General features: G+C 32.5%; 2 protein-coding genes across 3 annotated transcripts in view; both read right to left on the minus strand.

Moving 5' to 3' along the window:
- Window positions 1–12,743, minus strand: part of LOC107442704 (uncharacterized) — a 42,164-nt gene extending 29,421 nt beyond the window's left edge. For both annotated transcript variants that reach the window (XM_071177374.1, XM_071177373.1), the window contains exons 1-4: window positions 12,560–12,743; window positions 11,035–11,133; window positions 8,377–8,487; window positions 1,168–3,750 (exon numbers count right to left, since the gene is read on the minus strand). In XM_071177374.1, the coding sequence (XP_071033475.1) occupies window positions 1,168–3,750; window positions 8,377–8,487; window positions 11,035–11,071 (2,731 nt within the window). In that variant the 5' untranslated portion in view covers window positions 11,072–11,133; window positions 12,560–12,743. The remainder of the gene's footprint in view (window positions 1–1,167; window positions 3,751–8,376; window positions 8,488–11,034; window positions 11,134–12,559) is intronic.
- On the minus strand, window positions 11,106–26,066 carry LOC139427163 (uncharacterized). The gene is made up of 7 exons (XM_071188014.1): window positions 25,988–26,066; window positions 20,831–20,874; window positions 16,386–16,524; window positions 14,522–14,730; window positions 13,008–13,319; window positions 12,598–12,743; window positions 11,106–11,133 (listed from the first exon to the last, which is right to left on the minus strand). The coding sequence occupies exons 1-7, from the start codon at window positions 26,064–26,066 to the stop codon at window positions 11,106–11,108; spliced, it is 957 nt and encodes a 318-aa protein (XP_071044115.1).
- Between the last annotated feature and the right edge of the window lie 1,356 nt (window positions 26,067–27,422).

A 27,422-nucleotide genomic window follows, 5' to 3' on the forward strand; every position in this document is an offset into this window, starting at 1 on the left:
TAATAAAAGGCAAAAATCTACTAAAAGGTGCTAAAGCTAGTAAATATTTCTTTCAGTTTGCTATTGAAATTAAATGTAGAGAATAATTTCGATTTAAAAATAAATAACTTTCAATGTAATTCGTGGTGGTAGTTACGATTGAATAATTAAACAGATTAAATAAATGAATAAAAATAAAAAGAGTTGCTACCACTTCTTACAATTTTAGTCTACTGTGGCATCTCTGTTTTCTTCAAACAGATAACAACTAACAACTCGTAAGTCAATTACTTCACTGTTGACATCAATCTTGGGTCAGGCTAAAAATTTATGTATATATGTAACAAGATGGAAACGAGCAAAAAATGGTGAGAAAAGCATTTCATTACAGCTTGTTCTTGAGAAGAATAAAATCAATTTTACTTCTTACAAAAGCCAACTATAAATGAAATAATTTTACAACCACTTTTTTTTCTTTTCTGTCCTACTATCAGCCCTGTTTTAAGTAGACATGTATCTACCAAAATGTTTGAATCAGAATTTCAGAGCCAAATCTGTAATCGATTCTGAAATCACGTGGTTGTTGCATTTTTAAATTAAGCCAGCATTTACATTAGCCAAGTTTTCACAAAAGGCGCTTCACTCATTACTGTAATTGTGAGTGAGCCGTGGTTGCTCAGGGGATAGAGCGTTAGCCTTCCAATGTGGTTAACTGGGTTCAAATCGAATTCCGGGTCGATACAAATTGCACACCCGGCTCGCACCGACCATAGTGCTGACGTGAAATATCCTCAGTGGTTGACGGATTACGGTTAGAGTCCCCTTGCTGTCAGGCAAACCCTGGAAGGTTTTCCTCTCATGTAACGCAAATGTGGGTTAGTTCGGTCAAAAAAGTCCTCCAAGAAAGCAAATCGAGGTATTACTTGATCGAAGAGTTCTCTTATCTTCCGGATTGGGTTCAAAATTACAAGGCTACGGAGTTGAACATTGATAGTCGTAAACTAAAACTTCGGTCGACTGTTCAAAGACGGTTATGAAATAAAAATATATATATATATAAATATGAGTCAAATAAAATTTAATTGTCGTTTTATGACCACTTTGAAGAATCGCCAGTTGACAGCTAGTTTTACTCTATCAGTAGATAAAAAGTTTAAAGAAGTTAAAATTAAAAAAAATATATTTTACCTGGTCCTGTAAGAATATCTTCAATGCCTGCTTTTTGGAAAAGAGAGAGTATTTTAGTCAATTTCACTGGTTGGCCTTGAATGAGAAGTGAAGGGTCTTCGACAATTTCATATAAAGATCGTCTAGAATCGTCTCCGGAAGTAGTAGATGTTCCTGTTACAGATACCGGTAACCTCGGTGCACTTGTACCCCTTCCAGGTAAAGAAGTGGATGGTATTATCTGTGGACGTTGAGGTTGTTGTCTCTGTGGAGTGAATGGCTGACTCACCCCTGGTGTACTACCTGGCCGATTTATTTGGAAGACCTGCGATTGAGGTGGTTGAGATACTCCAGATGGCATTCTAGTTGGGTATGAGCCTTGAGAACCAGACCTTGGAGGCTGGGTCACAACCGATACCCTTGAAATCGCTTGAGGTCTGGTTGGATAGGGTCGAGAAACAGGGGGATTAGATGGTCGGAAGCTACCAGGTTGTGGTGGATTGGGCTGGGAAATATCTTGAGGTGGAGACTGAGGTTCTACGTTTCCTGTATCTGATGGCAAAGATCCGGTGTTGGGTGATTGCGGTTGAGGTATACGAGAACCAGGTTGAAATGATCCAGGACGCTGAGGCTGTGATGAAGGTGGTCTAACACCACCTGGAATAGGAGCTAGGTTACCTGCATTTTGCGGACTGAAAGGTCGAGAAGGTTGGGCTTCTCCTTGAGGAGCTTGAGTAGGCTGCCACGATGGTCTTCTAGTTGTTTGGGAAGCTGGATTTTGTACATTTGGTTGAAAAACAGGTTGCCGTTGAGTTTGTGGCGTGCGTCCAGGAATTGAAGTCTGACCTTTAGTGACATGTGAGGGTCTTTGCTGAGCTGGAGGTCTTTGCTGAATAGGAGGTCTTTGTTGCGTTGGAGGTCTTTGCTGCACTGGCGGTCTCTGCTGAGTAGGCGGTCTTTGCTGTGTAGGAGGTCTAGGTTGAACTGGTGGTCTCTGTTGTGGTACTTGGTTGTTGGTTCTACACAAGGGTCGCCTATCTCCCGCTTTTGGGCGTTCATTAAAAGGTCGACAATCCGGTTGATTTTCTTGGGGACACTGTGGTCTTGTATCTTGAGGACTAAATGGTTCATCAGAACGTCTACAGTCTTGTCGAGAAATATCGTTTGAAATATTAATATCATTCGGACCACTTGTGGCACATAAAGGTCGACTATCTGAAGGATTGAAAGGTGAAGATGGATCACGGCATCCAATCTGACTAGGAGGAGAACAAACAGGCCTTCGGTCACCAACGTAAGTTGGATCTCCAAAATTTCTGCACCCTTGACCAGGAATTGGTTGTGGGCAGAGAGGTCTGGTATCTGACGGATTGAAAGGTTCACTTGGCTGTCTACATCCGGAGTCACTGGGGCATAATGGCCTTGAATCTCTCGGATTGTAAGGAGGATTTTGGCAACTTTCTTGAGGAGATTCAGGGCATATTGGAAGATTTTGTGTAGCAGGAGTTATTTGCTCTCCTGGTCCACGACATGATGGTGTTTGTCGGTTAGATTCAAATGGTCCATTTGTGACGATAGGTATTGGAGTTGGAAAACTTCCAGGTCTTGGTTGTGATGGTCTTTGTGGCATTGGAGGAACTCTGGAAGGTTGTCTTGTACTCCTGGGTTGCTGTCTAGTAGTCCATGATCCTTGATTTCGTTGCTGCCATGATGTTACGGAGGGCGTTTGAGGAACGACCAGTGGAGCTTGCGTTGTCGGTCCAAAACTTGCTACCGTGCTGCGGACAGGGATTCTTCCACGAGCTGGTTGCGTGACTTGATTAAATGATCGGGTTGTTGGTGTCAGGTATGAACCTCTAGGAGGCGTAGGTTGCCTTGGTGGTTGAGATTGACGAATATCCCATCTGTTTGTTTGAGGAGCTTGTGTTACTGGGAGAATATCTGGCACTTGATTATTATCGAAAGCGGGTTGTTCTGGTACATTAGGAGATTGTGGTCGCGCAGGTTGTACAGGCTGTCTAGGTGGTTGAACTCTTGGGGAATGAGTTGGCACGCGAGGAGTTGGTCGAGGTGGTTGAGTGCGCCTTGCAGGTGGTGGTGGGAAACGAGTGGTTCTTGATTGTTCTGGTCTCTTCTGTCCACTTCCGATTTGAATATTAGGCTCAAGGACAGAATTTAAATCATCTTCGGGAAAAGGTTGCCCAGTCGGTTGACCGGGGGTTCGAGAGCCTGTTGATTGACCTGGACTTGGTTGTCGACCGATAGGAGGATTGAAAGGTCTTTGAGTTGGAACCGTTGGTCTGGCTGTTTGACTTGCAATCGGTCTTCTTTGATCAAAACTTCCCGGAGTTTGTCTCCCTGATGGTCTAGGGGTTTGTCTTGGAAATTGCTGCTGTGAAGGCCTTCTTGTAGTTGGTACATTTGTCCTCTGCGTCTGACCAGGTGCCTGGGAGGGAGTACGTTGAGCTGTAGTGGTTGACGGCTTACACTGACAATCAAATTCGACTCCTTCTGGTAAAAGTACTCTATTCAAAACCTGTATTACTCCATTCGTAAAAGGTATGTCTGGCAACACGATTGGTATCTCATTTGCAAACACCAAGCCTGAAAATAAATAAATAAATAGATCAATAAAAAAAGGAACTAAAATTTAAGTAATTTTGTGCAGTTCCGTTAACACTTAATTCTAAAGTGAAAACTACTATATAGCAGCAACGGCCGGGTGGGTCTTGTCAGCTCAGATCTAGATATAACATAATGGCTTATTCGCTTTTCATGAGCGGCCATACTAGAGCCGTTACTTTTCAACAGGGATAAAAGACCCTCCCAGAGTACCACAAGTGTTTTGCCGCCATTACCTATCCCCATTTTAGTTTGTTTCGGTTTTACCAAAGACGATGTCTTCCAGGACCAACTATCATATATGGCAGTACTTTTACTTTCGTTACTTGTACAGCCGGTACAAGTAAAAAGTACGTACTTTTACTTGTACTTCGTTACTTTTTAAATTTAGTACTTTTACTTGTACTTTCGTTACTTTTTTAGGAAAAAAGTACAAGTATTTGTAACGGAAATGTCGAATAAAATCGTTACTTTTTTCTAAAACTCGGTAAGCTTCTAATTATCTAATTATTCATAAAAATTTTATATTTCATATAAATTTTAATATCTAATTATTTTCTATTTATAAAATAACATTCTATATTTATTTGAAACATTTTTCATTCATTTAAATATGTTAGTTAAAAAGTTCGTAAACAATGTGTGCGCATTGGATGCTTTTTTAAATAATTTGAATAACTAATTTCATATTACTATTGCAAAAAATTTTGGCACAAGTTTTACATTTTTTAACATTTAAGCATTAAATTATAAAAACAATGCTTTATTTAATGGAAATGTGGTATGCATTAAAAAAATCTAAAATATTATAATTTTTTATTTTGCAACAAAATATTTTTTTTTTGGAATTATATTAAACGTATCATATATACTATTACGTAAACGTATTAGTTATTCATATCATAAAATTTTAAAATAAAACTTTTGTTCATAATTTTTTATTATGAGTGGATTTAGTATTGCACATCATTATTACAAATCCAAAAATTGTCATTATGAAATATTTTAAAATAAAAAAAAAATTATATTTAAAAACAAAATGCAATTTGTAGTTTATTGGATTTATAAGGGTTTCCTGTATATGAATGCATTTTTTAAAAAAAAATTTTCTAACATAAGTTATAATGTTTATAAATATGTCGAACAAAGTAATTTATTTATAAAATAAAGCTTCCGAAAATAAAATAAAAATTTAAAAGAAAAATTCATAGTTCTAAAATTAACATAAATCTAAGCTCCTTTTTATATGTAAACAGATAATTTTGATTTCTGGTTTGGCTTCTGGGTATTTTATATGTTCACTATTGAAGGAGCTTTGTATCATTCGAATTAGATTTAATACCGTAATAATATGATTTCTACCACTTTTATCTTTTTTTTTTAATTTAAATAAATTAACAAATATTTATTTTGAATTAGCAAATGTAAATTTTTATTTAAATAAAAAAAGACTCTCTTTAAGTTAATATAAACTAGGGAATAGTTAATAAGACTAGGCTAAGAATAAAGAATTGTCGTTTCCGTAAATTTTGATATTCGTTTCTCATTAATCAACTATATTGAGGTTTATTAATTATAATTGTGTGCTATAAGTCGCGCCAACGATATTTTAAAGTTAGAGGGACTTGCTTGCTCGTAAATATTTAATCAGTTTATTTCTTTTCTTTGAAGCAGTTTTCAAATGTTAGAAAAAATTTCTTTTTCGTGCGAATCCATAAAAAGTTTGATATTAAAATTATATTTGATTTTAAAATTATATTGTACGATTATATTATAATATTCTTCCGAATTTAAAAATAAATTAATGTACATAACTTTCAAAATTAAAAATAATTAAATAAATAACAACAATTTTGCAAAAACATTAAAGAACATAAGAATATTATTCAATAAAATTTTAGGTCACTTTGAATTTTCGATTTCCTAGAAATTTTCTTTTAAATCGTTACTTTTTTTGTTTAGTACTTGTATTTTTACTTGTACTTTTTACTCGTTACTTTTTAAAATAAGAACTTTTTACTCGTTACTTTTTTTAAAAATACTTGTACTTTTACTCGTTACTTTTTAAAAGTAACGTGCCAACTATTGCTTTTAGACTTATTGGAGATTCATGGATTAATGGGGATTGTCTGGCCCAGCTATGTAATCTGAGATTGGTAAGAACAGCAACAACATTATATAGCAATTGTATAGGAATAAAATGAGATTAAAATATTTAAATCTTTGCGGTTTCTATACCCATAAAAATAATTAGAAAATGACAACTGGCTCGATCATTCACATTGGACAGATAAATCATAATTGTATTATTCAGTTTTAGTTATGCACATTTCTTTGGTTGTTATCAGCACATAAGCTCTAAAGATATCGTTCAGTGTAAATTATTTCTTCTTAATCGACGGTATTTTTTATTATGCTCTATTTTTATTCGAAATATTTAAAAAGTTAAAGACTAATAATAGGATACCTGCAAGTATTTTAGAGTGGGTATCTCGATCCTGATTGGTTGTTGAAGCGTGGCATTTGTTTATGTTAGCAACTGCTTCTTCCATCCGAATTCAAGCAAGTCAATCCCGTCAAATATCAATTCTCTTAAGGGACGCATTCTACATTCTTACACAAAGATTCTTTCGCAAGGATTCTTTCGCAAGGATTTCAATTCCTTCACTATATATTTCTTACTTAACGCAAAGACAGGAATGAAGCCTCGTAGAACATAAACAAACTAATTGTGCATGGAAGTTTCCAGGTACACAAACCAAAAGTATATCACGGTTACAATAAAATACATAAACAAATAATAAATCCAAGTTAAGTAAAAGATCAGCCGAAAAAGAATTATGTATAATTCAGCAAATTCGATGTGCGATACGGCGCTGTAGTTAATAAACTTTAAGTTAGTTAACATTCTAACTTAAGTGGAGAAATTTTAGCTCACCTTTAACACGCCATTTTGTTAATAAACGATCAGCTGGAGCTAACGTCATAGGTCACATGTGTGGGTATCTGTGAACTTCTTCTTCTTGACGTGCAAGTGCCCAATTAAAAGTTTATTTCATTTATTGAATTAAAAAGTAAATTTATAATATTTCCTTACAAAGTAACATTTTATGATCAAAATACATAAAGTTTTACAGTTATAAGGGAAGAAATAGTTAACTTCCTTTTATGTTTACTCTTAAGTAAATTTTATGTAAAACTTTGCTCTCCTCATGTTTTCAATTAAATTAATGAACATAACTATTTATTAATTAATATTTTATTTCCTTGCTTAGTAAACATTTTTGCAAATTCTAAAAAGAATCTTCATTATTGCTTGCTTGGCATTTTCTACAGCGCCAAAAATGTGTGCCTGTAAGTTTGCAGAAACCTCAGACGTTGGAAGGTATGCTTATGTCTGACTTCTTATTATGCTTAAATAATTAAAATTCTTATTCTTTGCTTAGTAATCTTATGATAAATAAATTTTAAAATTTAAGGTGAAAAGGGAAAATTTGAGTAACTTTAAAAAGTTTTGTGTGCAATAATTGTATGCGAATAAGTGGAATATTTTTTTTCTTTTTGTTTCCCTCCGTTTTTGTTCATTGCAGTTTTTTTTCAGTGTGATCGATATGTCGAAATAATAATGATCCTATAACATTTTTAGTCAAAATTGTATAGAGTGCTAGTTTTAGTAAGTAACTGTGGTATGTACAAGTAATAATTCTAACGAAATATTTTTATTTTTATTTTAAAGATAGTATTAGGGAACAAATGTTTTGTTCTATTTCTGCAAATACTTGATATTACCTAATTCGGGAGTGAGAATTTCAAATCTGAAATAAGTTATTCTCCAAAAGCTACAGATTTCTTTGAAATGATATTTTAAGCCTCTCAGTCGAAAAGTACACTTTTAAACACGTTATATATAAGAGAGGGTGGTGTAAAAGTATCACGAAAATTCTAGGGGTTAAGGCTCACAATCAGGATTAAATTCCAAACATAGAGACCCAATCCTGGATGCCCGGAAATATTGTCATAAGCAGCTAGAGGCGCTTTCGTATAATGATCTGCTCAGAAGCACAAAAAGAAACAGTTCATTAAAGGGAAGCACCCCTAGAGGCATCTGACAACATTTCCGGGCATGGATTCCTGTGCAGTTTTAATTATAATCATGTGCTCTAACTCCCATAGATCCCCTAGAAAAATGTGCTCTAACTACCTTATACCCCAACTCCTCCTCTAACTCCCCTGCGTCGCAACGTTCACGTGAGCCACTGTTATACATAACGTTTTTAAAATTGTACATTTTGACGAGAAATAGATTGAAAATGTCATAAGAAAAACTGGAGCTTGGGAAGAGAAACCGATTGCAAAAAACCGATACTAAAGTATCTAAGATCCGTTAAAAATTCTCATGAAGCAGATAATTAAAAAAAAAGATTCCGATTGTTAGTTATTATGGATCTGAAGACTTTACGGTTAAGATTTTTTATGAGCTGAACGAAATATACTTCCATGTTTTGCGAAGCTTGACAGGACAAAATGCAACACTATATGAAAATACAACATTTGAATTTTATTGACTGTTTTGTTGACAATTTAAAGAAGAAAAAAAAAAAGAGTTACCTCGTTTAATGGTGAAAGTAATCATGGCTCCCCCAACAGTTTCCCACTGCATGCCATCAGTGATGCCACCGGTATACAAACTTCCCGGAAGAATGTGATTCAGCAGGACTCCTACAGATAAAAGATGATTACTTATTCGAGCATAATATACAAATTTATATTCTTTTTATAATGTTGTCTGCAAATTGTATGCAAGGTCGAAAATCGGCTGGCAAACCATGAAATGATTAAACACTTTATACACATTGTTTCATTGCGCGCCTAATGACGAAGCATCTGAGTAAAATATGATTATTCCATAATTTTAATAAGTCTGATTATAAGATACAATTTTGTTAGCCGAGTGCAAGCCAAATATCGCCTAAAATTGTAGACCGACCTCCACCAACTTTTTTTATATTTATTTTATTTTATTTTATTTATTTTTTTTAAACTCATAAAAATTCATTAAAATAAACAAAAATAAAAAAGGCGAATTTCATTTGCACTCGGCTAGCCGAAAAGTACTGATTAATGATTTATTAGCATTAGTTGGAAGTAATTTTCTTGTACAACCATTAGGTTTATATTTTATTTTGCTTTCTTTAACAAGATTGACATTAATTTTTAGTAATCGATATTATTATTTATAGTAATTGGATTCAAGGAGAACATTTTTGAGTAAATATGTGTGTTTCATTGCTCGGTATTCCCTACCTGCATGTCTTTCAAAGAAGAGGAAAATTACGTGATTTATACTTGCTCGGTATTTCCTACCCTCATGTTTTCATTAACATAAAGGGTCCAGCATTTAACCGATAGATATTTACCCGGATTCCTCTACGCTAACTTTTTTAATTCTAATATCCCGCCTTCGATCTTTAAAATGGATTTTATGTGGAAAAATTAAAGTGTTTTTTAGGGGGGGGAGAGGGGGGTAACTCAAATTTTTCTTTAAATTAGAACCGATTACTTAAGCAGTGGCGAATATTTTAGTATAGCGATTTCTTACGTTTCTTTTAACTAGTACCATACATTAGTTTTGCTTTAGTATATTGCTCATTTTTTAAATTTCAATTAATACCTATTACCGGAGCCGTGGTAGCTCAGGGGATAGAGCATTCGCCTACCGATAAGGTGAACCGGGTTCAAATCCCAGCGATGGCTGCTTGGTCCGAATTCCGCACCCAGCTCGCACCGACCTCAGTACTAACGTAAAATATCTCTCAGTGGTAGATGAATCATGAGTTAGACGTCACTTGATATCAGGCTAACCGTGGGAGGTTTTCGTGGATTTCCTCTCCATGTAACGCAAATGCGGGTTAGTTCCATCAAAAAGTCCACCACGAATGCAAAATTTTGCCCAATGTTTGATCTATGAGTTCCCTTGTCATGGATTGGATTCAAAATTACAAGGCTACAGAGTTGAATATTAGTAGTCGTAAACCCCAAAATTGGGTCGGCTGTTGAACGACGGTTGTTAAAAAAATGGGACTATTAAAATATGTATTAGTATATTCATACATAGTTTAATGTATTGTTAAAAACGATGTTAAAATTATGTATATGTTTTTAAAAAAATGAACAAAATTAGGTAATTACTCTTCCACCAAAAAAAAACTTGTTTTTCAACTTGTCATTTAGCTATCTAGTGTTTCGTCTTGTAACTTCATATGAAAGTGTCACACAGTTTTTAAATCTTTCAAAATTTACTCATACTTTTTTGTGATAAATAACAGATATATTCCATTTGTTTACTCTAGCCCAGGAGTTTGTTTATTGGCGGCTCGGGGGCCGCTTTCGGCCCGAGAAGCTTTTCTTTGTGGCCCGCGAACTGAAATATATTAGTTGGCATTTTTTTGCGCACAATTTTCGTAAAAAATCTATATGGGTTTAAAATATTTTTCTCGTTAATAAAAACCTAATTTCTTCGTTTCTGTGAAATTTAACATACCAACGGTGCAAAAAATTCATTTCTCTGGTTTTGCATCCAAGAAAATATTTATTCAAATACAAAAATAATCGTGTATGTTGCTCTTTTTTATTTCATTTTTTTTTTTTATTTTGTGAATATAATTTAGCATGTGTGTATCAGAAATTTTCTCGAAGAAATTCTCCGATTTAACTTTTTGAAACCACTCATTTTGGACGAAAATATTTACACACACATTTGTAAATTTTAAATTTAAAATGTAAATATCTATTCTCTGGTGGTTGCAGCAGACAAACCTCAATTTTCTCATTGAACATTTTGTGTGCTACTATGTAAGTTTTAATACCAACCTTTTTAAAGTTTTATATCTTAACAATTGGATATCTGTTGCACATTAATTGTTTAATACATAGGTGCACATTAAAGTTATTGTATCCCGAATTTTTATTTACTTAATATTTTTGAAAATATTATTAGTAACAATTAAGTATTTTTAAAAATCTACTTCTTATTTTAATTTGTAATTCAATACTTTTGTTTTGTACAACTTGGTAAAAATCTGACAGTAATATTTAATGTTCCTTCAAACATAAAAGAGTCCTACATGAAATTTTGATAAAGTTGCGGCTCTCCATTTGATTTGTGTTTTTAACTGTGGCCCCCGTCCTCATGTAAGTTGGAAACCCCTGCTCTAGCCAAACGCTAATCCCCTCCTTCCTTTAAATAGTATGTTCATATACTCTTACTTTCAGACAGACTTCTGTTAGCGGATAGGGCATCCATGAACTCTGCGCTCAGGAAACTAAAAGCGTCATCGTCAGGAGCCAAGATAGTGAATGTTCCACCTAAAATGACATGAACACTCACTCAATTCAAACACATAAAGAATCAATAAACAACATTTTCAAAACAAAGGGCGTTTCGTAAAATATTCGTAAAAGAAAAAAAAAATGAAAAAAAAATGTGGTAGCAAATGCAGTGAATAACCGAAGTATACAGTGGACATTTTTAAAAAAGGTGTTGCAAGGTAACTTAAAATTTAAATGATGAAATATTCCCCATGAAAATTTAAGTTATAAATATGCCAAAGCAATAATGATAGTAATATTCTCGTCATCTCATAGGAATTGATTTAAGAAGGGAATTTTACTCAAACAATTTTTGTTGTTGTTTTCGATAAAAAGTAAGTTTTTCTTTTATCATCTTATATTATGATCTTATAATTATTTATCTTATGATCGACTTTCAATTTTTTTAAAATTATGACTTAAAATATAAATTATGAAATATTTTCATTATGAATATGTCAAAGCAACAATAATATGCAATATACTTATTACACCTCCTTCAAACTGATAAAAAAAAAGTGAATTTTGCCAATTTTTTTTTATATAAGAAGTTCCAATTATTGTAGTGATCTTAAGGTTTGTTATTATATTAGAATTTAAATCTAAAATTCAAATTATGACTGAAAAAATAAACTGCATAATATTCCCATCATGAATATACCTGGTTTATTATACCTACTAAAGACTGATTAAAAAATAATTTCGCCTCAATCAAATTTTTTCCTGCTTAAAATATAAAAAGTTCAACTTACTATCGTATGATATGATCTTAGGTATTGATCTCAGGACCAAATTTAAATTCAAAATTTAAATTATAACTTAAAAATATTAAATAGTGAAATATTTCTATTAGAAACATGTCAAAACAATAATATTATGTAGTATCCAGGTTTATTAAACCTCCTAGAAAATGATTAAAAAAGAGAATTTCATATCATTGGTTTAATTATTTATTTATTTATTTCGTTTTTGATATAAACGGATCTTAGGATATAATCTTCTTACATGATCTTAGGCTTTGAACTCATGATCGAATTTTCCCGTACTCGAATGTAATCTAAAGATTTTAAATTATAAATTAATTAACATTAATAATCTTAATACTTAATTCTTATGATTATAAAACTTAATAATCTTAAGACTTTTATTCAAGACCTTGTAGAAATTACTTTCGAGTCGGACTCGGAAATAAAAAAAAAAGTTTTTATTATCACCCGATTACTTTAAAAGAGCTGCCACTGAATAGAATTGTTGAAAATGAGCATCTAAAAGTACTCTAGGACGAAAAAATGTTTTCTGTGGGACTACGATACATTCATAGAACTATCCTTAAAATGGGACCATGACCATTAAATGAGTTGCTATCAATCACAATTATAAAATAGCTTAATTTAAAGATAAATAAATGAATCAATTTACGTACTTGAAAGGTAGTCAGTTAGACCGGCATCGAGGAGCTACCTGTACAATCGTTTGTGTGATGTACTCAAGTACGATACGGTATCTCCGGTTGGAATAGGATGAAGTGGACGATCCACTATGTGCACTCTACCCAATTCATACTGTAAATCACTCTCCACTATCTGCGCTCCAGAAACTGTAATTAACTGGAACAGTAACAAAACAACTCACTATTAATTTCACAGAGTTTTCACTACGTCAATTTATTAATTTTAAGTGTTATTAAATGTAAGAAAAACTGTTTAAAGTGAAAAAAATACATGGTTTATGTATTTCTGAGCAAACTAAAATGTGATACTAATAATTGTAACGTTATTAATATACAGGTGGTTATCAAAATAATGGAAACACCCTAGATTTTGAAGGCTTGTTCTGCCGTAAATGTTCTCTTTATGAAGGTATCTCCTAACTGTAATTGTTGACACTGGAGAATCCAGAGGCTGATTGAGCTCTGCTGTCACTTTGGCTGCAGTTGTTTTCTTTTTAGACATTACAATCCGCTTCAATACTCGTCGGTCTCTTTCACACAGCTTCTCCTTCCGTCCACTATTTTGCTTTGCTGAGCTTGTCTTTCCTCGCTGTGTGTATGCTGTCATGACTTTAGACGCCGTACCTCTAGAAACGCCTGAAAGCTGGGATGTTTCGGTCACTGTTGCTCCAACTAGTCGGGCTCCTACAATTTGGCCTCTCTGAAAATCTGTGAGGTCTGACATTTTACGTTTCTGACAAAAAATCAAAACGTAGACAACTCTGCTAAAGCTCTCTCATACCACCTAATATATGTACTTTTATATTAAAAAAAACTGGTAGCTAAGATTATATTTTAATGCTTATGAAGCGAATTCTTAAATGTCCCTTTTATTCACAAGTGTTTCCATTATTTTGATAATCACCTGTATATGTTACAGGAAAGACCGAAGTGAGTGAAGTTCGACATTCGACATGAAGTTAGACATTGAATATTAACTTTAACGTAGCCATTTTAAACATTCTTCATAGGTATTCTAAAGTGGATTTTAACATTCACGTAGTTGGTTTATTTAGAGTATTCTAGGTAAATCGAAGAGAATCATTGGCAGAAATAACAGGACATATTTTACAATACAACTGTCCTCAAAAGTTTATTTTAATTAGTTAAAAAGACATAAATATTTATCAGATAATCTAAGATCGAATAGAGTGAATATTGACATTCTCCAGCGAATGTTGACATTCGCATAGTCAATATGGCAACATTCTCCAGTGAATAATTACATCAAATAGTTAGTTTATTCGGAATATTCTTAGTAAATCAAAGAGAATCCTAGGCAGTAAATAAAAAGACATTTGCAGGATAGAAAATTATCACCAAATGGTTGGTTTAATCCAGTGCTTCCCAAAGTGTGGCAAGCGTACCCCCAGGGGTACGGGAACAGTTTAGCGGGTGCACGCGTTCTTGTGCGAAATATCTTGCAACAAACGAAAATTTCAATTTTTTTTTCATTTAAAAACAAAGCTAGCCATGAAAATTTACGATTACGTATTTTTCTATTGGCTATTTTTTGCAGAGTTAACAGTTAATAATTAGTGGTGTCAACAGCCAGTTGTGATTTTTAACTTTTGTGCTATTTTTTTATTGTAAGAAATACATTCATTTTCTTATTAGTGGTACGCAGCGTTACGAACAATTTGAAGAGGTTACACAAAAGTCATACGTTTGAAAAACACTTGCTTAATCAAAAAAATAAGTAAGTAAATAAATAAATATTTAGCAGGAAGTCCGCGTTAATTGAATAAAACTGCTCAGAGTCTAAAACTAATGGTGTCATCTTTTTCACACAAAAAGCAAGACGCTCTTAGGAGGCAATTTAAATAAAAATAGAATGAATGACATGGTATATCAGCAGGAAAAATATTCTAAATTCGAATGAGGTTGATGTTTTACCTGTCCATAGATGTTGAATCGGAGGGGTGCTCCTTGTACTGAGTCAACGAGGAGTTCGTTGACGATTTGTGAGGAGGGGAGATCTCCACTGACGAAATGGTAGAGAATGAAATCCCTCAGCTGCTGAGGATTCCTCTTTAAATTCTCCAATGTTCCACCGGGCAAGAAGAAGAAAGAAGAATCAGTTGGAACAAAAAGCGTCCAGTAGCCTGTCAAGAAGGAAAGCAACAGATTTGTATTTACCACATTTATTTCATTGATGTGAAGACGGAATTCAAGATATAAAGAGTCTGCCTTCACCATTTAGAATTTTAGGACTATTCAAAATGTCGATATTTTTTCCTTCTTAACAAACATTCGATGATATCGCATTATTCGATAGCATAATAACGTTTAAAAAGGATGGGAAAAAAGCGTCGCTTAATTAGAGTAAGAAAAATAGCTCTTGTTAATTTTTAGAACTTATATGGAATCTCCTTCAAGCCTTTAAAGCTTCATGAAATTTGTAGTCTTGAGTAAGTCATTTGAAACTACACATATGCATGAAGTTTCTACATTGTTAAAATTTAAGTTTATTACAGTCAAAACTCATGAAAATCGATTTGGCTTATGCTAAAAAATTCTGTCAAAACTTATCACGCTATAGTTACTAAAAAATCTAAAGCTTGACAGCTGCATACTATTTAGCTACCTTTTAGAAAAATGCAGAATTGTATTAGTATGCAGATGCAGAATTGTATTAGCATATTTTTCTCAGAAAAAAATGAATATAGAAAGAAGATAAAATACTACACGTTTTATATCTCAAATTCTGATTGGATGATGGCTTAGTATTTTACATGTATCAAAACATACGGTCGAATAGAGTAAATATCCATCATATGTTCATGTGTTAAAATTAAATAAAGAGGATTAAAAGCATATTTAGAGTTTTCTTTTTCCGTCTCCACATTTTTGGCAGTTGAGCTCGGTCGACAGAAGAGAGACCTTTTAAGGATGGTGTTTTCAATACAAATGGAAACACAAACAAATCGCGAACTTTTCCCTTCACTAATTCCGGTTGGAAGTTGACGGCTACTTACTACGGCTTATTACGAAAGACCATATTTTCTAATAGCTGATTTAGTTTTCATCAAAAGAAATCACCAAAGTGAAGCTTGAGCTCGAAACATCTGCTTTTCATAAGATATTAGTGTTATAAATTATTTTTTTGGCAATTTGAAGAGAAGTTTTATATATTTATTCATACGCAGTTTTAGAATTAAGAATAATTTAGAAAACTAAATTCATTTAGCTTATTACCTAAAATTTATTTTCTGTGGAAAGAGGGATAAAAATGTCAACCTTTTTGCAAAGAATTGACCATAAACTTGAACTTCAGGGCTTATTAATACAGATAAAGTGGATGAGAAATGGTCAAATGTACAAATTCATAACGCACAAGAGAAAATAACTCGCCAATCTTGGTTTCTCTTCTTAACTCAAGCTAACTTTTATGTTTATACACATTTATGTAAAAAAATTCCTTCATTAGTATTTCTTTTTGTATTTTCTGCAGTTATCAGCAGATAGCCAATCAAATCATTGGTGGGAAAATCGCCTTTCATTGACTTATAAATAGGGGGTAAGTAAGTAATGTCTAACTAATGAAAATAGGTGGTAAGTAAATAATGTAGTGGTAGGTATATTTCCCCCGGCGTTATAATATTATATAAGGCCGGGGGGGATATAATAAGTGTTATAATGCATTGACCTACAATGTCATAGAAATAATTCAAATGTAATTACTACTATTAAATATAGGATTGTAGGCACTGCTATCAGGAAACAAATCTAAAATGAACTTTATAATCCAAGAACTTACTTCCTAGATTAATGAGTGTTTCCTCTAGTCCGGCATCTCTCAGCAATTTGCAAAATTTTGTAAGTCTTCTCTGTATGAGGAAATCATAGAGCGGTACTAGTGGTCCATCAACGTATTCAACTTCACTTGAAAGCAATGCCTATGGAAACAATTAATTAACACAGAATGTTTCAATTAATATACTGAATGTTCTTATTTTAAAATGTAAAATGTGAAATTAAACATTCGTCTTTAGTTATGACTCGATTTTAAGGACCACACGAGACAAGGATTTATTTCTTTAAAATTTAAATAGTTTATTCATTAGTAGTTTATTAAGTAGTTTATTCAGAGACTGTGTAAACACCAACAAATTTAGGGTTTTCTAAACTAGGAAATCAATGGGTAATAGTAGGAGGATTTATTCTAAAAATTGTAGCATCATAAATTAATATACGGTCTTCTACCCGTATGTTCGAATTGTAAATATCAGCATTTGTAAATCTCTTTAAATACCAGTAGCAAATTTTAGAAGAAAAAACTTTTTTAAAATGTTTTTAAACCTCACTATACTGTAATAACTCAAAGTATGTATTTAAAATCTCGATTGTGTTTACACCATAAATGCGATTACAAGCAGTATTCGAATAGCAAAATTATCACGTGGGCCTCAGTTTGCTGATAACTTATCCCATCACCTGTTATTTGACGTAACGTAACATGGTATGGTATTTCAGGCACCTTGTTTTTGACATAATATTAAGTTCCGGTCTAATCCTTCCATTTCTTCTTCTTTTTTTTCTTTCCTTTTTTGCATCATTTCGTTTTCTACTGCTTGTCTACATGGTGGCAAATGGCAAAGATTACCTGCATCAGAATTGTCTGTCTAATTTCTTACCACATTTTTCAAAAAGGAACATTTTGCATCACTTCAGAATCCAAACGCCACTTCTGAAGGGAGTGGGTTAAATCAGAGCTGCTTATCTCGAGCTCTCCTCAGTATTAAAAATGGAAATAGTAGTGAAATCTAATCTACTGAATCTACTGAGCGGAACAGTAGTTTTTCCGCTCAGTAGATTCAGTAGATTTTTCCGTTTTCTAAATTTCGACAGCTACATACTCATCGAGATTTACAATATACTTTTCTATAGATTTAGACGCCATGGTGGAGGAACTACTTTAAACCTAGCGTTGAAAGTAACAATTTAACTACTACTTTAAGTATTTGAAAAACCTTCAGGTAAAAGCTGAAATCGCTTAGATATATAGCTTTGAGTTCAGATATATCATCCCTACGTTTTCATTTATTTATTATGTTTGATTAATTCATTTTTGATTGTTATATACATCAGCATTTTCGTTGATTTCATGGGACTAAGTCCAGAGAAGCTTTTAATAGTTCTTTGTGAACTGGCAGTGTTTGACTTGATTTTATGGTGCATGGAGGCAGGTAAGCTCTTTTACGTCAATAATTTTGCAAACATAGCATCTTTACTAGATTTTCATAATTGACATAATAGGACCCGAAAATACAGATCCAGGGCTAGCGGCTTACATCTACGCTAATTACTGAGAGGCAATATTGCTCGGCCAGGGCGGCCTCTATCTTTACTTAGAGAAAATAGCTTACATTTGAATTACTTACCGGTAGTGGTCTTTTTAAATCAAACTAATTAAATCAATAATCATACCTTGAAACATAGATTTTGTTGCCACCGGAAAAAAATTTGCTTAGAAAGCGCATCTCTGATAATACCCTATACTACAAAAGGTTGTCTATTTCTGAAAATCACATGTAAGATGAAAAAGTGGTAATACGTTTTTGTTTATATTAGGTGGATATTTCTTTCTGCTACCTACCAGTTTAACTTTTAAAAAGCACTGTGCTCCGACTTCTGGTATAAATACAGTCAAACCCCGCTATAGTGAGCCCTCAAGGAAACGAAATTACGGTTCACTATAACCGGGAGTTCACTATAGCCATACTGCAAACAATTTTAACTAATTTTTCCGAACTTCCCTTTTATTACATATTAATAAATAACCAATAAAAAGAAATACGAAAATGATTAAAAAACAATATGTCGTAACAGAAAATAGTGGTAACTTTTATTTTTCATTACTCTTCGTCTTGCTTACAAGAAATTTAAGGATGGCGTTTATTTAGAAATAGGAAACTGAGACAGAAGAAGCAAGCAATACAAAATGCTTATGGCTACATTTCACGCAATAGATGGTTTTAAAAATCGGTATATGTATTTCATGTTGAAATTTCAAATTTACCAAAAAAATGAAGAAAAAAAATCAGTGAAAAACAGAAAAAAGTTCGCAATATCCAATTTCCTCTCTTCATTTGGTTCCCTATGTCCCCAAAAAATAATATTATATGTGTATAGCAATGCACGGGAGCGAACATTTTGTTCACTTTATCCGGGAGTTCACTATAAACCATGTTCACTATAGCGGGGTATGACTGTATTTATGTAATTAATATGTCATGGTCGAAAGAATTATTTTGCCTTTGAAAAATAAATGCCAATAATGAAACACGTGAACCACCACTTTTGTTTTTTATGCAAAAAGGAACCACCTTTCAATAGGACGCTTAGCATAATTAAGAAATAGACAAAAAAAAAGGTTGACATTGAAGGCCGACAATAATATGTTGTTTATTACAATGTTTTTACCAGTTTTAATTTTTATGGACCGTAGGGAACCCCAGGGAATAGTATTTGACATGTGCCATTTCTAATCAGTTAATTATAATATTTCTTTCAAAATGATACGTATTATTGGATTAAAAAAAGATGTAATTCAAATAAAAAAAGAGGAAAATAGTTATGGATGAGGAGGAAGATTGTAAAATCTGTCAGACTTAAAGTATGTTACAATAGATTACACAAGACTTATTTTTAGTAATCATTCACGTGGAATATGCTAATCGAACAGAATTGAAGAACAATTTAATCATCTCTCTTCCACTTAAAAAGAACTACCTTTGGGCAATTTATTTGTTTAGAACATTAATAGAGCGAAAGAAAAAGATTATGATAGATTGAGTATAAGACTTTTAAGAAACCATATTTTTTAGGAGATAAATTAGTTACTGGTTGATTGATATGTATCCTTTGTACATTAGATTTTATTTTATTGCAGAACCGTCGCAGCCGATGCAATTTACAGTTTACGACTATCAATGTTCAACTCCGTAGCGTTGTAATTTTGAACCCTATCCAGAAGACAAGGAAACTCCTGGATCAAGTATTGGGAGAAAGTTGCCAACGTGGAAGACTTTTTGACGGAACTAACCCGCATTTGCTTTACGTGGAGATATAAACCACGGAAACCTCCCACGCTTAGCATGTCGGCAAGGAGACTTTAACCCGTGATCCGTCAACAACTGAGGATATTTTACGTCAGCACAGTGTGTCGGTGCGAGCCCGGTGCGGAATTCGTATCGATCAGTCATCGCTGAGATATGAACTCGGGTCATTGGAAGGCGAGCACTCCATTCCTTGAGCCACCTCGGCTTTGTACGTTAGATTTGAAATACACAAAAAAATTTCACAAATTTTATTATTAAGATTTTATTTGTGTAATGAATATTTTGGTAATAAAAATACTATAATACAAAAAAAGGCGTTTTATTTGCTTCAAAGAGTTAAAACTAACTTTTTTTAAATGAAATTTTTTCTAAATACATAATTTTTTTATTTCTTAAGTTAATCTTAACCCTTTATCGAAAATAAAATGCCATAGTCTTTTTTCTATGTTTTCTTCTGACTCTCTAATCATAAGATTTTAATAATTAAAAACAGTCTAATAGTTACTAAAAATTCCGTTAGAAACTCCGTTATTGTAATTATGTTTATACTAGAATGTAAAATTTAAAAAAAAAAGTTTCATTAAAGTTTTTCTTTTCAAAATTTTATATTCAAAATTTTGACAATAACTGATTTTGTAAATTAAAAAAATTTCAACAGTGAATAACTGATTTTCTTAGATCTAAATATATACAAATAAATTGAATTTGGTCAGTTATTGTTTGGAATTGAGCCTTGTTTGGAAGATTTTACCTTTAGCGCAATAAAAGAGACCGTTATATCATGCTGTAATTCATTACTAAAAGGATAAAAATAATATGTTTCGTTTATTTTGGCCTAATCGAATTAATTGAAATTAATAAATTAATCGAAAATAATGATAAAAGTAGGGAAAATATGTTTAATGGAAATTCGGCGTCAAAGGGTTTAAGTCGTTTAAGTGAGTCTTAAACTCACATTATTAATTATATTTTGCACTTAAAAGCAAATCTGAATTTTATACTAAGTAAATGAATGAATAAATAAACTATTTAACAAGAGAATAAAAATTCAGAGAATAATAAAAATTGATGAGAAGTGATAAAAAATTTATGAAAATTTTTATAAAAAAACATTAATAAGACAAAGTAATGTTTCACTCACATCAGAAGAGGCAACTCTTGTTTCTGGTTGTTGGGCATAGGAACCTGAAAAAAAAGTAGGATTATAACTACAGTAAAATAAATTTACATTTCCCCCATGGGTAATACTTAGACATAAACCAACATAGGTAATTTATCCATAGCTGCTGACTTTCTAACTTTTTCTTTTATTTGTAGTCAAGTTTATGTTTCAGTGCATTATTCAATGTTTTGTAAATTTGATTAAATGTTGTTTTTCATACCACGACATATAAATGATTCAAGAGTTTAAATGGAACATCACTTTGTTCCAGATCTGTAGTCGTGAAGCTTTTAACATGTTGACAAAATTACCAAAAATTCTGATAGCTTCAGTTTTGAATCGTCTACCGCTTCAGAAAATATTTTGCAAAACGCATGGAAGCAGACAGCCCTGAAATTATCCGTGAAAACGGGTTACAGGTAACGTCTTTTTAAGTCTTTTTAATTTTTAAAGTTAAAGTTGAATGTCAAGTGCATGTTTATTTTTGCAAGCTAAATCGTATGAAGTAAAGAAAAGAAAAGAAAATATTTTTATGAATAAAGTGGTTTTTGAGTCAAAATAAGCACTTTCTACCAAGGTTAATTTTAAAAAATATATTTTAAAATATTCCTTGAGGAAAAACTATAACACTTTACTGAATGAAAAACCAATCAGAAAGGTAGAAGTGTTCCTGTTTATATATATATNAAATCGAATATTATATAAGTTCAAAGGAAAATTATAGACACATAAAAAAAGGGTGTTCATATATATATGTGTGAAACAAAAAAGGAACATTTATATTTTAATTTATATTATTTAGTGTTTCATATTTATTTTAATTTTACCATTTATTTGCCTTTTGTTTAAGGAGGAAATTAAAGATAATTGCATATCCGGTCCCGTCCAATTTTTAGAACACCTGTTTTGGTTGGCGATATTTATGTATCCGCTTAAAATGTGAGAAAAATACCAATTAAGTATTTCAGCATAACCTTTGTCCAGCGGGGTTTAATGTGGGTGGATCATTGATCTCCCTTTTTTAATTCAGGATTGGTTAAAGATATTTTTGTCCTGATAGGATCTTTAATCTTAACCTAAGATGATTGGGTTTCACTTGACACACCGGCTACGCAACAAAAAACCCTGTACTAGAAACCCAAACAAAACGAAGGAAAAGTTTCGTACTTTGGAACAGATATTTTTCATACTGCATTAGCTGTAACACGCTTTTAAAATTGGCTGTTACGTCAAATAACCTCTAATGTCTTGTGTATATTCCTGAAGGACTCTTGGTTGTGAAATCTATTATTATTCCATCTCGATTTGTGACATCATCACCAAATTCCTTCACATCTATTATTTGTTTGCAAATTTACGAATAACATAACGCACAAAGCAGCAAAGTATCCTGTTCGAAGCAACTCATCAATGGGTGATCACCACCAAGGTATATCGCACCCTTAATTGTTCTTTGGAACAATGTTTCCACCCTTCACTCCTCAAGTCCTGTTCTCTTGACATCAATCTGTTCAAACGTTCGCTCAAATTGTTCTTCCACACCTCCGAATACTAGAAAAGCCCTTTCAAATTAGAAGTTTTTAAATGGATGAGTGCAAAGAAAATAAGAGTGTTCGAGGTGAAGACGTGGTGGGTGGATAGAACTATATCCGCTATAGCGCGGAGCGATAACACCTAGATACAATTTAGAGTTGAAACACTTTCCTTTCAAGGAATGAGACGAATTGAGATTCCTTATTAACAAAACGACGGGAGGGCGACCATAGTTTATATGCGAAAAAGAAGAAAAAAAATTTGATGAATAGGTTTGTCTGTGCCATTTCTGGCAAGATTTGTGAATAACTCGTAACATTTGCTGAGACAATCTTTTGTTCGCTGAATGGTAATTTCTTGCTAACACCTAGGGAAAAAACACAAATTTTTGTTGACTAATATTAACAGTTTGAATTAAATTAGTGTAAAAACAAAGTGACCTAGGTTTGAGGTCGAAAACTCAGTGTGAGATTTTAAATCTATTAGCTTCGGAAGCAGGTTGGACATAATTTATTTTAATTTATCTCGAGGATTTTTTTATACCCGCAGTGGCAGGCAGGCTTACTGAGAAAACAAATTGTAGTTTGTTTAACTCCATGCTCCAATAAACTGCTAAGGAACTACTTTGGTTACCAGTTTTATCTTTTCACCCTGATTGATACAGTTTTATGATGGCACGTATTTGTGACAGTCGGCGAGAAAGGGTTAATCATGTGGTAGATTATTGTTCCTTAAAACCTTTTTTCAAAAACAAATGTGGAGGGATTGTTAAGAAACTACACCCTTGTTCTTAACTTCACTTATTCTAAATCTCTTATATACTAAAGCAAACAAATTTTATTTTCGCTGTATGTGATTTATAATTCGTTTTATTATTATTTTTAATTCTTTAATTAAAGTATATTCGAATGCAGTTTACTAAACAAACTTCACATAATTGAACCAAGGTTGTTTTTACCCTGGAAAAGTGAAAAATCTGGTAGGAAAGCTTATTATATCTAGCTTCTTAGAAGAAATTACTTTGGTTAGCAAGTGTTCTTAAAAACTATAACGTATATACACGACTGCTTCCTAGACCGAAAAATAACTGTTAATAAAACTTGGTAATTAGGAAAATTCTATCTTGAGAAAACAAGGAAGAAAAAGAAATGGTTTTACTACCAGTATTTGACTTTTTCCAGGGTACTAGCGGCACTGAATGGAACACAACCAAATTATGGATTTCATATAAAACTAGTAATTTTCCAATATTTTTAAGGGTTAGCTTGTTAACCTGATCTTATTTATGACATATAAAAATTTACTAGAATGATGTTCCGTCGATCTTTATTCGATCGTTGATCTTTACTTCGATCGTTACTCGTTGATCTCTTATAGATCAACGAGCTTTGGATATGGTCCCTGTCAATGGAAGTGTAACCATCTGTATCAAAGATCTCAAAAGCTATGGATTCAAGATTAAAATTGGCTTTTTGTATATTTTTCATAAGTCAGCATCATATTTATAAGACGCCATCTATGTGCCCAATTGAAGCAACTGATTCCAATTGAGCAAATTGATTGAAAATATGCAATTTAATCCTTTTGTACAGATCGTCTTTTATACCCGTGTCTTTGCGTCAGCGGAAATGACACAAACCCCAGAGTATAGCCACGAAGCAGCATTAACCGATTCATTGAAAATTAACAGACATATAATGAAAATCATGTAAATTGAAGGATTAATTAAGGGAAGAGGAAAGGTGCTAGACAGAAGATTTTTTGAATTTATTTTGGTGAAACACATGCAATAGTCCTGATTCTGAAACTGGCACCTGGGCCGTATACATCCTTTTTTCCTCCATTCATCATGAATTTCTAACTAACGGTGTAGTGATTGATATACATTGTGGAGGTATGAATGCAAATAGAATAGAAAAGGAGGGGCACTTTGCATCGATTAACATTGGTGAAGTTTTTACTTTTTTCTGTATTTTGGAGAGATATGCATCAGTAAAGAATCATGCTGCTGATGTCATATGATAACATATCAAATTGGAAAAAATTATTTAACTTGGTTTGCATTTTAACAGTGGTGACAATTACAATAGTTTTAATAAATTTGTTTCATGCTCAGGTCTGCTAACTAATACGCTTTTTGAAATTTTTTCGTATAGAGTGATAGACATTTAAAAGCCAAGCTTCGGTAATTTAGCCGACATCTTAAGACAACGAAAGAGCTGGAACAAAGTGGCGTTTCATATGAACTTTTAAGCCATTTATATGCAGTGGTGTGGAAAATAAGTTTAAATGAATTAAAAAGTAATATACTAAAGCATAAACATAGCTACCACTAGAATAAATTTTTACAAAAAGCGCAGAAAGTACTGCCAATAGTACTAAATACTGCCAATACTTATGAACTTCGCTGTCCAATCACCTTTTTTATAATTGTTTTTATTTGTAGCATATTATTATGGTGAAAACCATTATAAATTAAACGTTTTAAATTAAAAAAATAAAATTAAAAATCATGAAATTTACTGTCACATTAAACAATGAAAAATAAAATTATCCCGCTTAATCAGAAAACTCTGTCTTATAAAAATTGAAAAAAAACATTACATTTATTGAGGTGGCTCATTAAAAGTTATTACGACGAAAGGAATTGATTTGAAAAAAAAAAATACATTTAAATTATTTGTTCCATTTATAGACACCCATTCCTCGATTGAATCTACAAAACTGAAATTTTTTGCAGATTCAATGCTTCGCATAAATGCAAAGTTTTTAGTTTTATTGAAAGAGCACATTAATAATTATTTAGGTCATCCGAACGGTTCAATATATTACAACACGGTAGGATTTACTTTAAGAAAAGAAATATAAATTTGAATATTTTGATCTCATCCAGGCATCCGTTCCTCCATTGAATATACAAAACTGAAGATTTTTGTAAATTCAATATTTCGCGCATAAATAATAAAAATATCAGTTTTATTAAAAAAGCATATTTATTATTATTTAGGTGGTCCAAACGGTTCAATATATTGCGTCAATAAGATTTATTTTAAGAAAAGAACAGTTGAATATTTTGTTCTATTTCTGACATGCGTTCTTTAACTGAATCTGCAAAACCAAATTTTTTTGAATGCATGCAAAATTTTCAGTTTTATTGAAAGAGCACATTAATGATTATTTAGGTCGTCCGAACGGTTCAATATATTGCGACAATAAGATTTATTTTAAGAAAAGAAATATACATCCAAATATTTTGTTCTATTTCCGATATCCGTTTCTGTAAAGCTTTTGACAATCAATTTTCAATGTCTTTATGAATGCACGACAGCTTTTGTAAGAGACTTAACAAGAAAGACATTTATAGAAGCTGTTTAAGCAAAACAATCAGGATTTACATTTTTTAACAATCACACAATTACCAGAACACACCTAATCCTGTTCTCAATTAAGAAATGCTTTCTTTTCTGCAAGCTTTTATTTTTCTACGAGAATATCTTAATAATTTCTTTTTCTTTTTAACAATGCCACTTGACTGCAACTGTTGCCACAAGATCATAATCGTTCTTAAAAAAAAAATATTAATACCAGATTCGGGCTATTTACCCATAATCCCACTCGCGGGGAATCGTTTGCTTTCTCTTCTCTTCGATTCCTTTATTTTTTTGAGGAATACTCCACCCATTGTGTTATATCACGATTTCCTGCTTCCGGGTTCAAAGCGCAACCGCAGGTGAAAAAAGTAAAAAGAAAAGAATTTTCAGGAGAAAGTTTTTAAGATAACTGTGTTAGGAGTGCGGTTTTAAGGTGGGGTAAATGTTGCCAACAAATGATAAAAATATATGTTCCTATTTAGTAACACATCAACCCATCTTTCATTTTGCGTGGAGGAGTTCATTCATCATATTATCTGACTAAAATGTAATTATTTGTTTAGATTCGTTTGGCAACATTGCTCATCAGGCAGTATTGTTAAAATGTAGGCCACAATTTTTTTAAATCAAGATTTAGCAGTTTTAATTTGTATCTATCTCTTTAACTTAATAACTTTTTAGAACTTCTTCACTGCATAACTTTTCACTATATTGTTTTATATTTTATTTTATAACCAGCGTTGAACAGTCGATCCAATACTCAGTTTACAACTATCAATGTTCAGCTCCATAGTCTCGCAATTTTGTATTAAATCTAACTAACAAGGGAATTCCTGGATCAAGAATTGGGACAAAATAGTCTCTGTGAAGGACTTTTTGAGTTGCATTTGAGTTTCGTGGCAACGAAAACCATGAAAACCTCTCATCGTTTGCCCGACGTCAAGGGGCTTCTAACCCATGATCTGTAGACCGCTGAAGATATTTTACATCAGCATTGTGGCCGATGTGAGCCGGAGCAGAAGTCGCACCGATCTACCAAAGCTGGATTCGAACCTGGGACACCACATTGGGGGGTGCTAATTCTTAAACCACCACGGCTCAGAATAAATTGATGTGAAATGCCATAATATCGTTTGTTCTTTAACTACTATGATTACCAAAGCAGCAAACCTCAACTTTTTAAATAACAAATATAGAAAGATTTGTGACAATTTAATTAATCAGTGATCAAATTTTGGTTTTCTACTACAATATTTTTCTTTATTATTTGAAGATACATGTTACAAGTTAAAATTCTCAAAAAATAAGTTTTTTTGAGGTGTAAAGGTACGAAATTAACTGTAACATTTTATGTTGACTTATAAAGTAAATCATGCAGAACTTGCTTACACAATCCAGGCAATTATTTGCTTAAGCTCTGGCTGACAAGTATATATATATTTCTTCCTACAATTGCAATTTCATTACAGTCTCACTATCACTTAGGAAAGCTCATCTTTGAAAAGAGTGAAAATCGTAGGTATGGTTGAGGTAGAAATAAAATGCTTTATTTAATTGCTTGCTTAATAAAATGCTTTATTTAATTTTTAATAAAATGCTTTATTTAATTAAGATATATGTTAATAAAAAATCATGTTACTGCCTACTAGTGAATAAAGAACCAAAGA

This window comes from Parasteatoda tepidariorum, chromosome 2, assembly GCF_043381705.1.
Source record: "Parasteatoda tepidariorum isolate YZ-2023 chromosome 2, CAS_Ptep_4.0, whole genome shotgun sequence".
Lineage (NCBI taxonomy): Eukaryota > Metazoa > Arthropoda > Arachnida > Araneae > Theridiidae > Parasteatoda > Parasteatoda tepidariorum.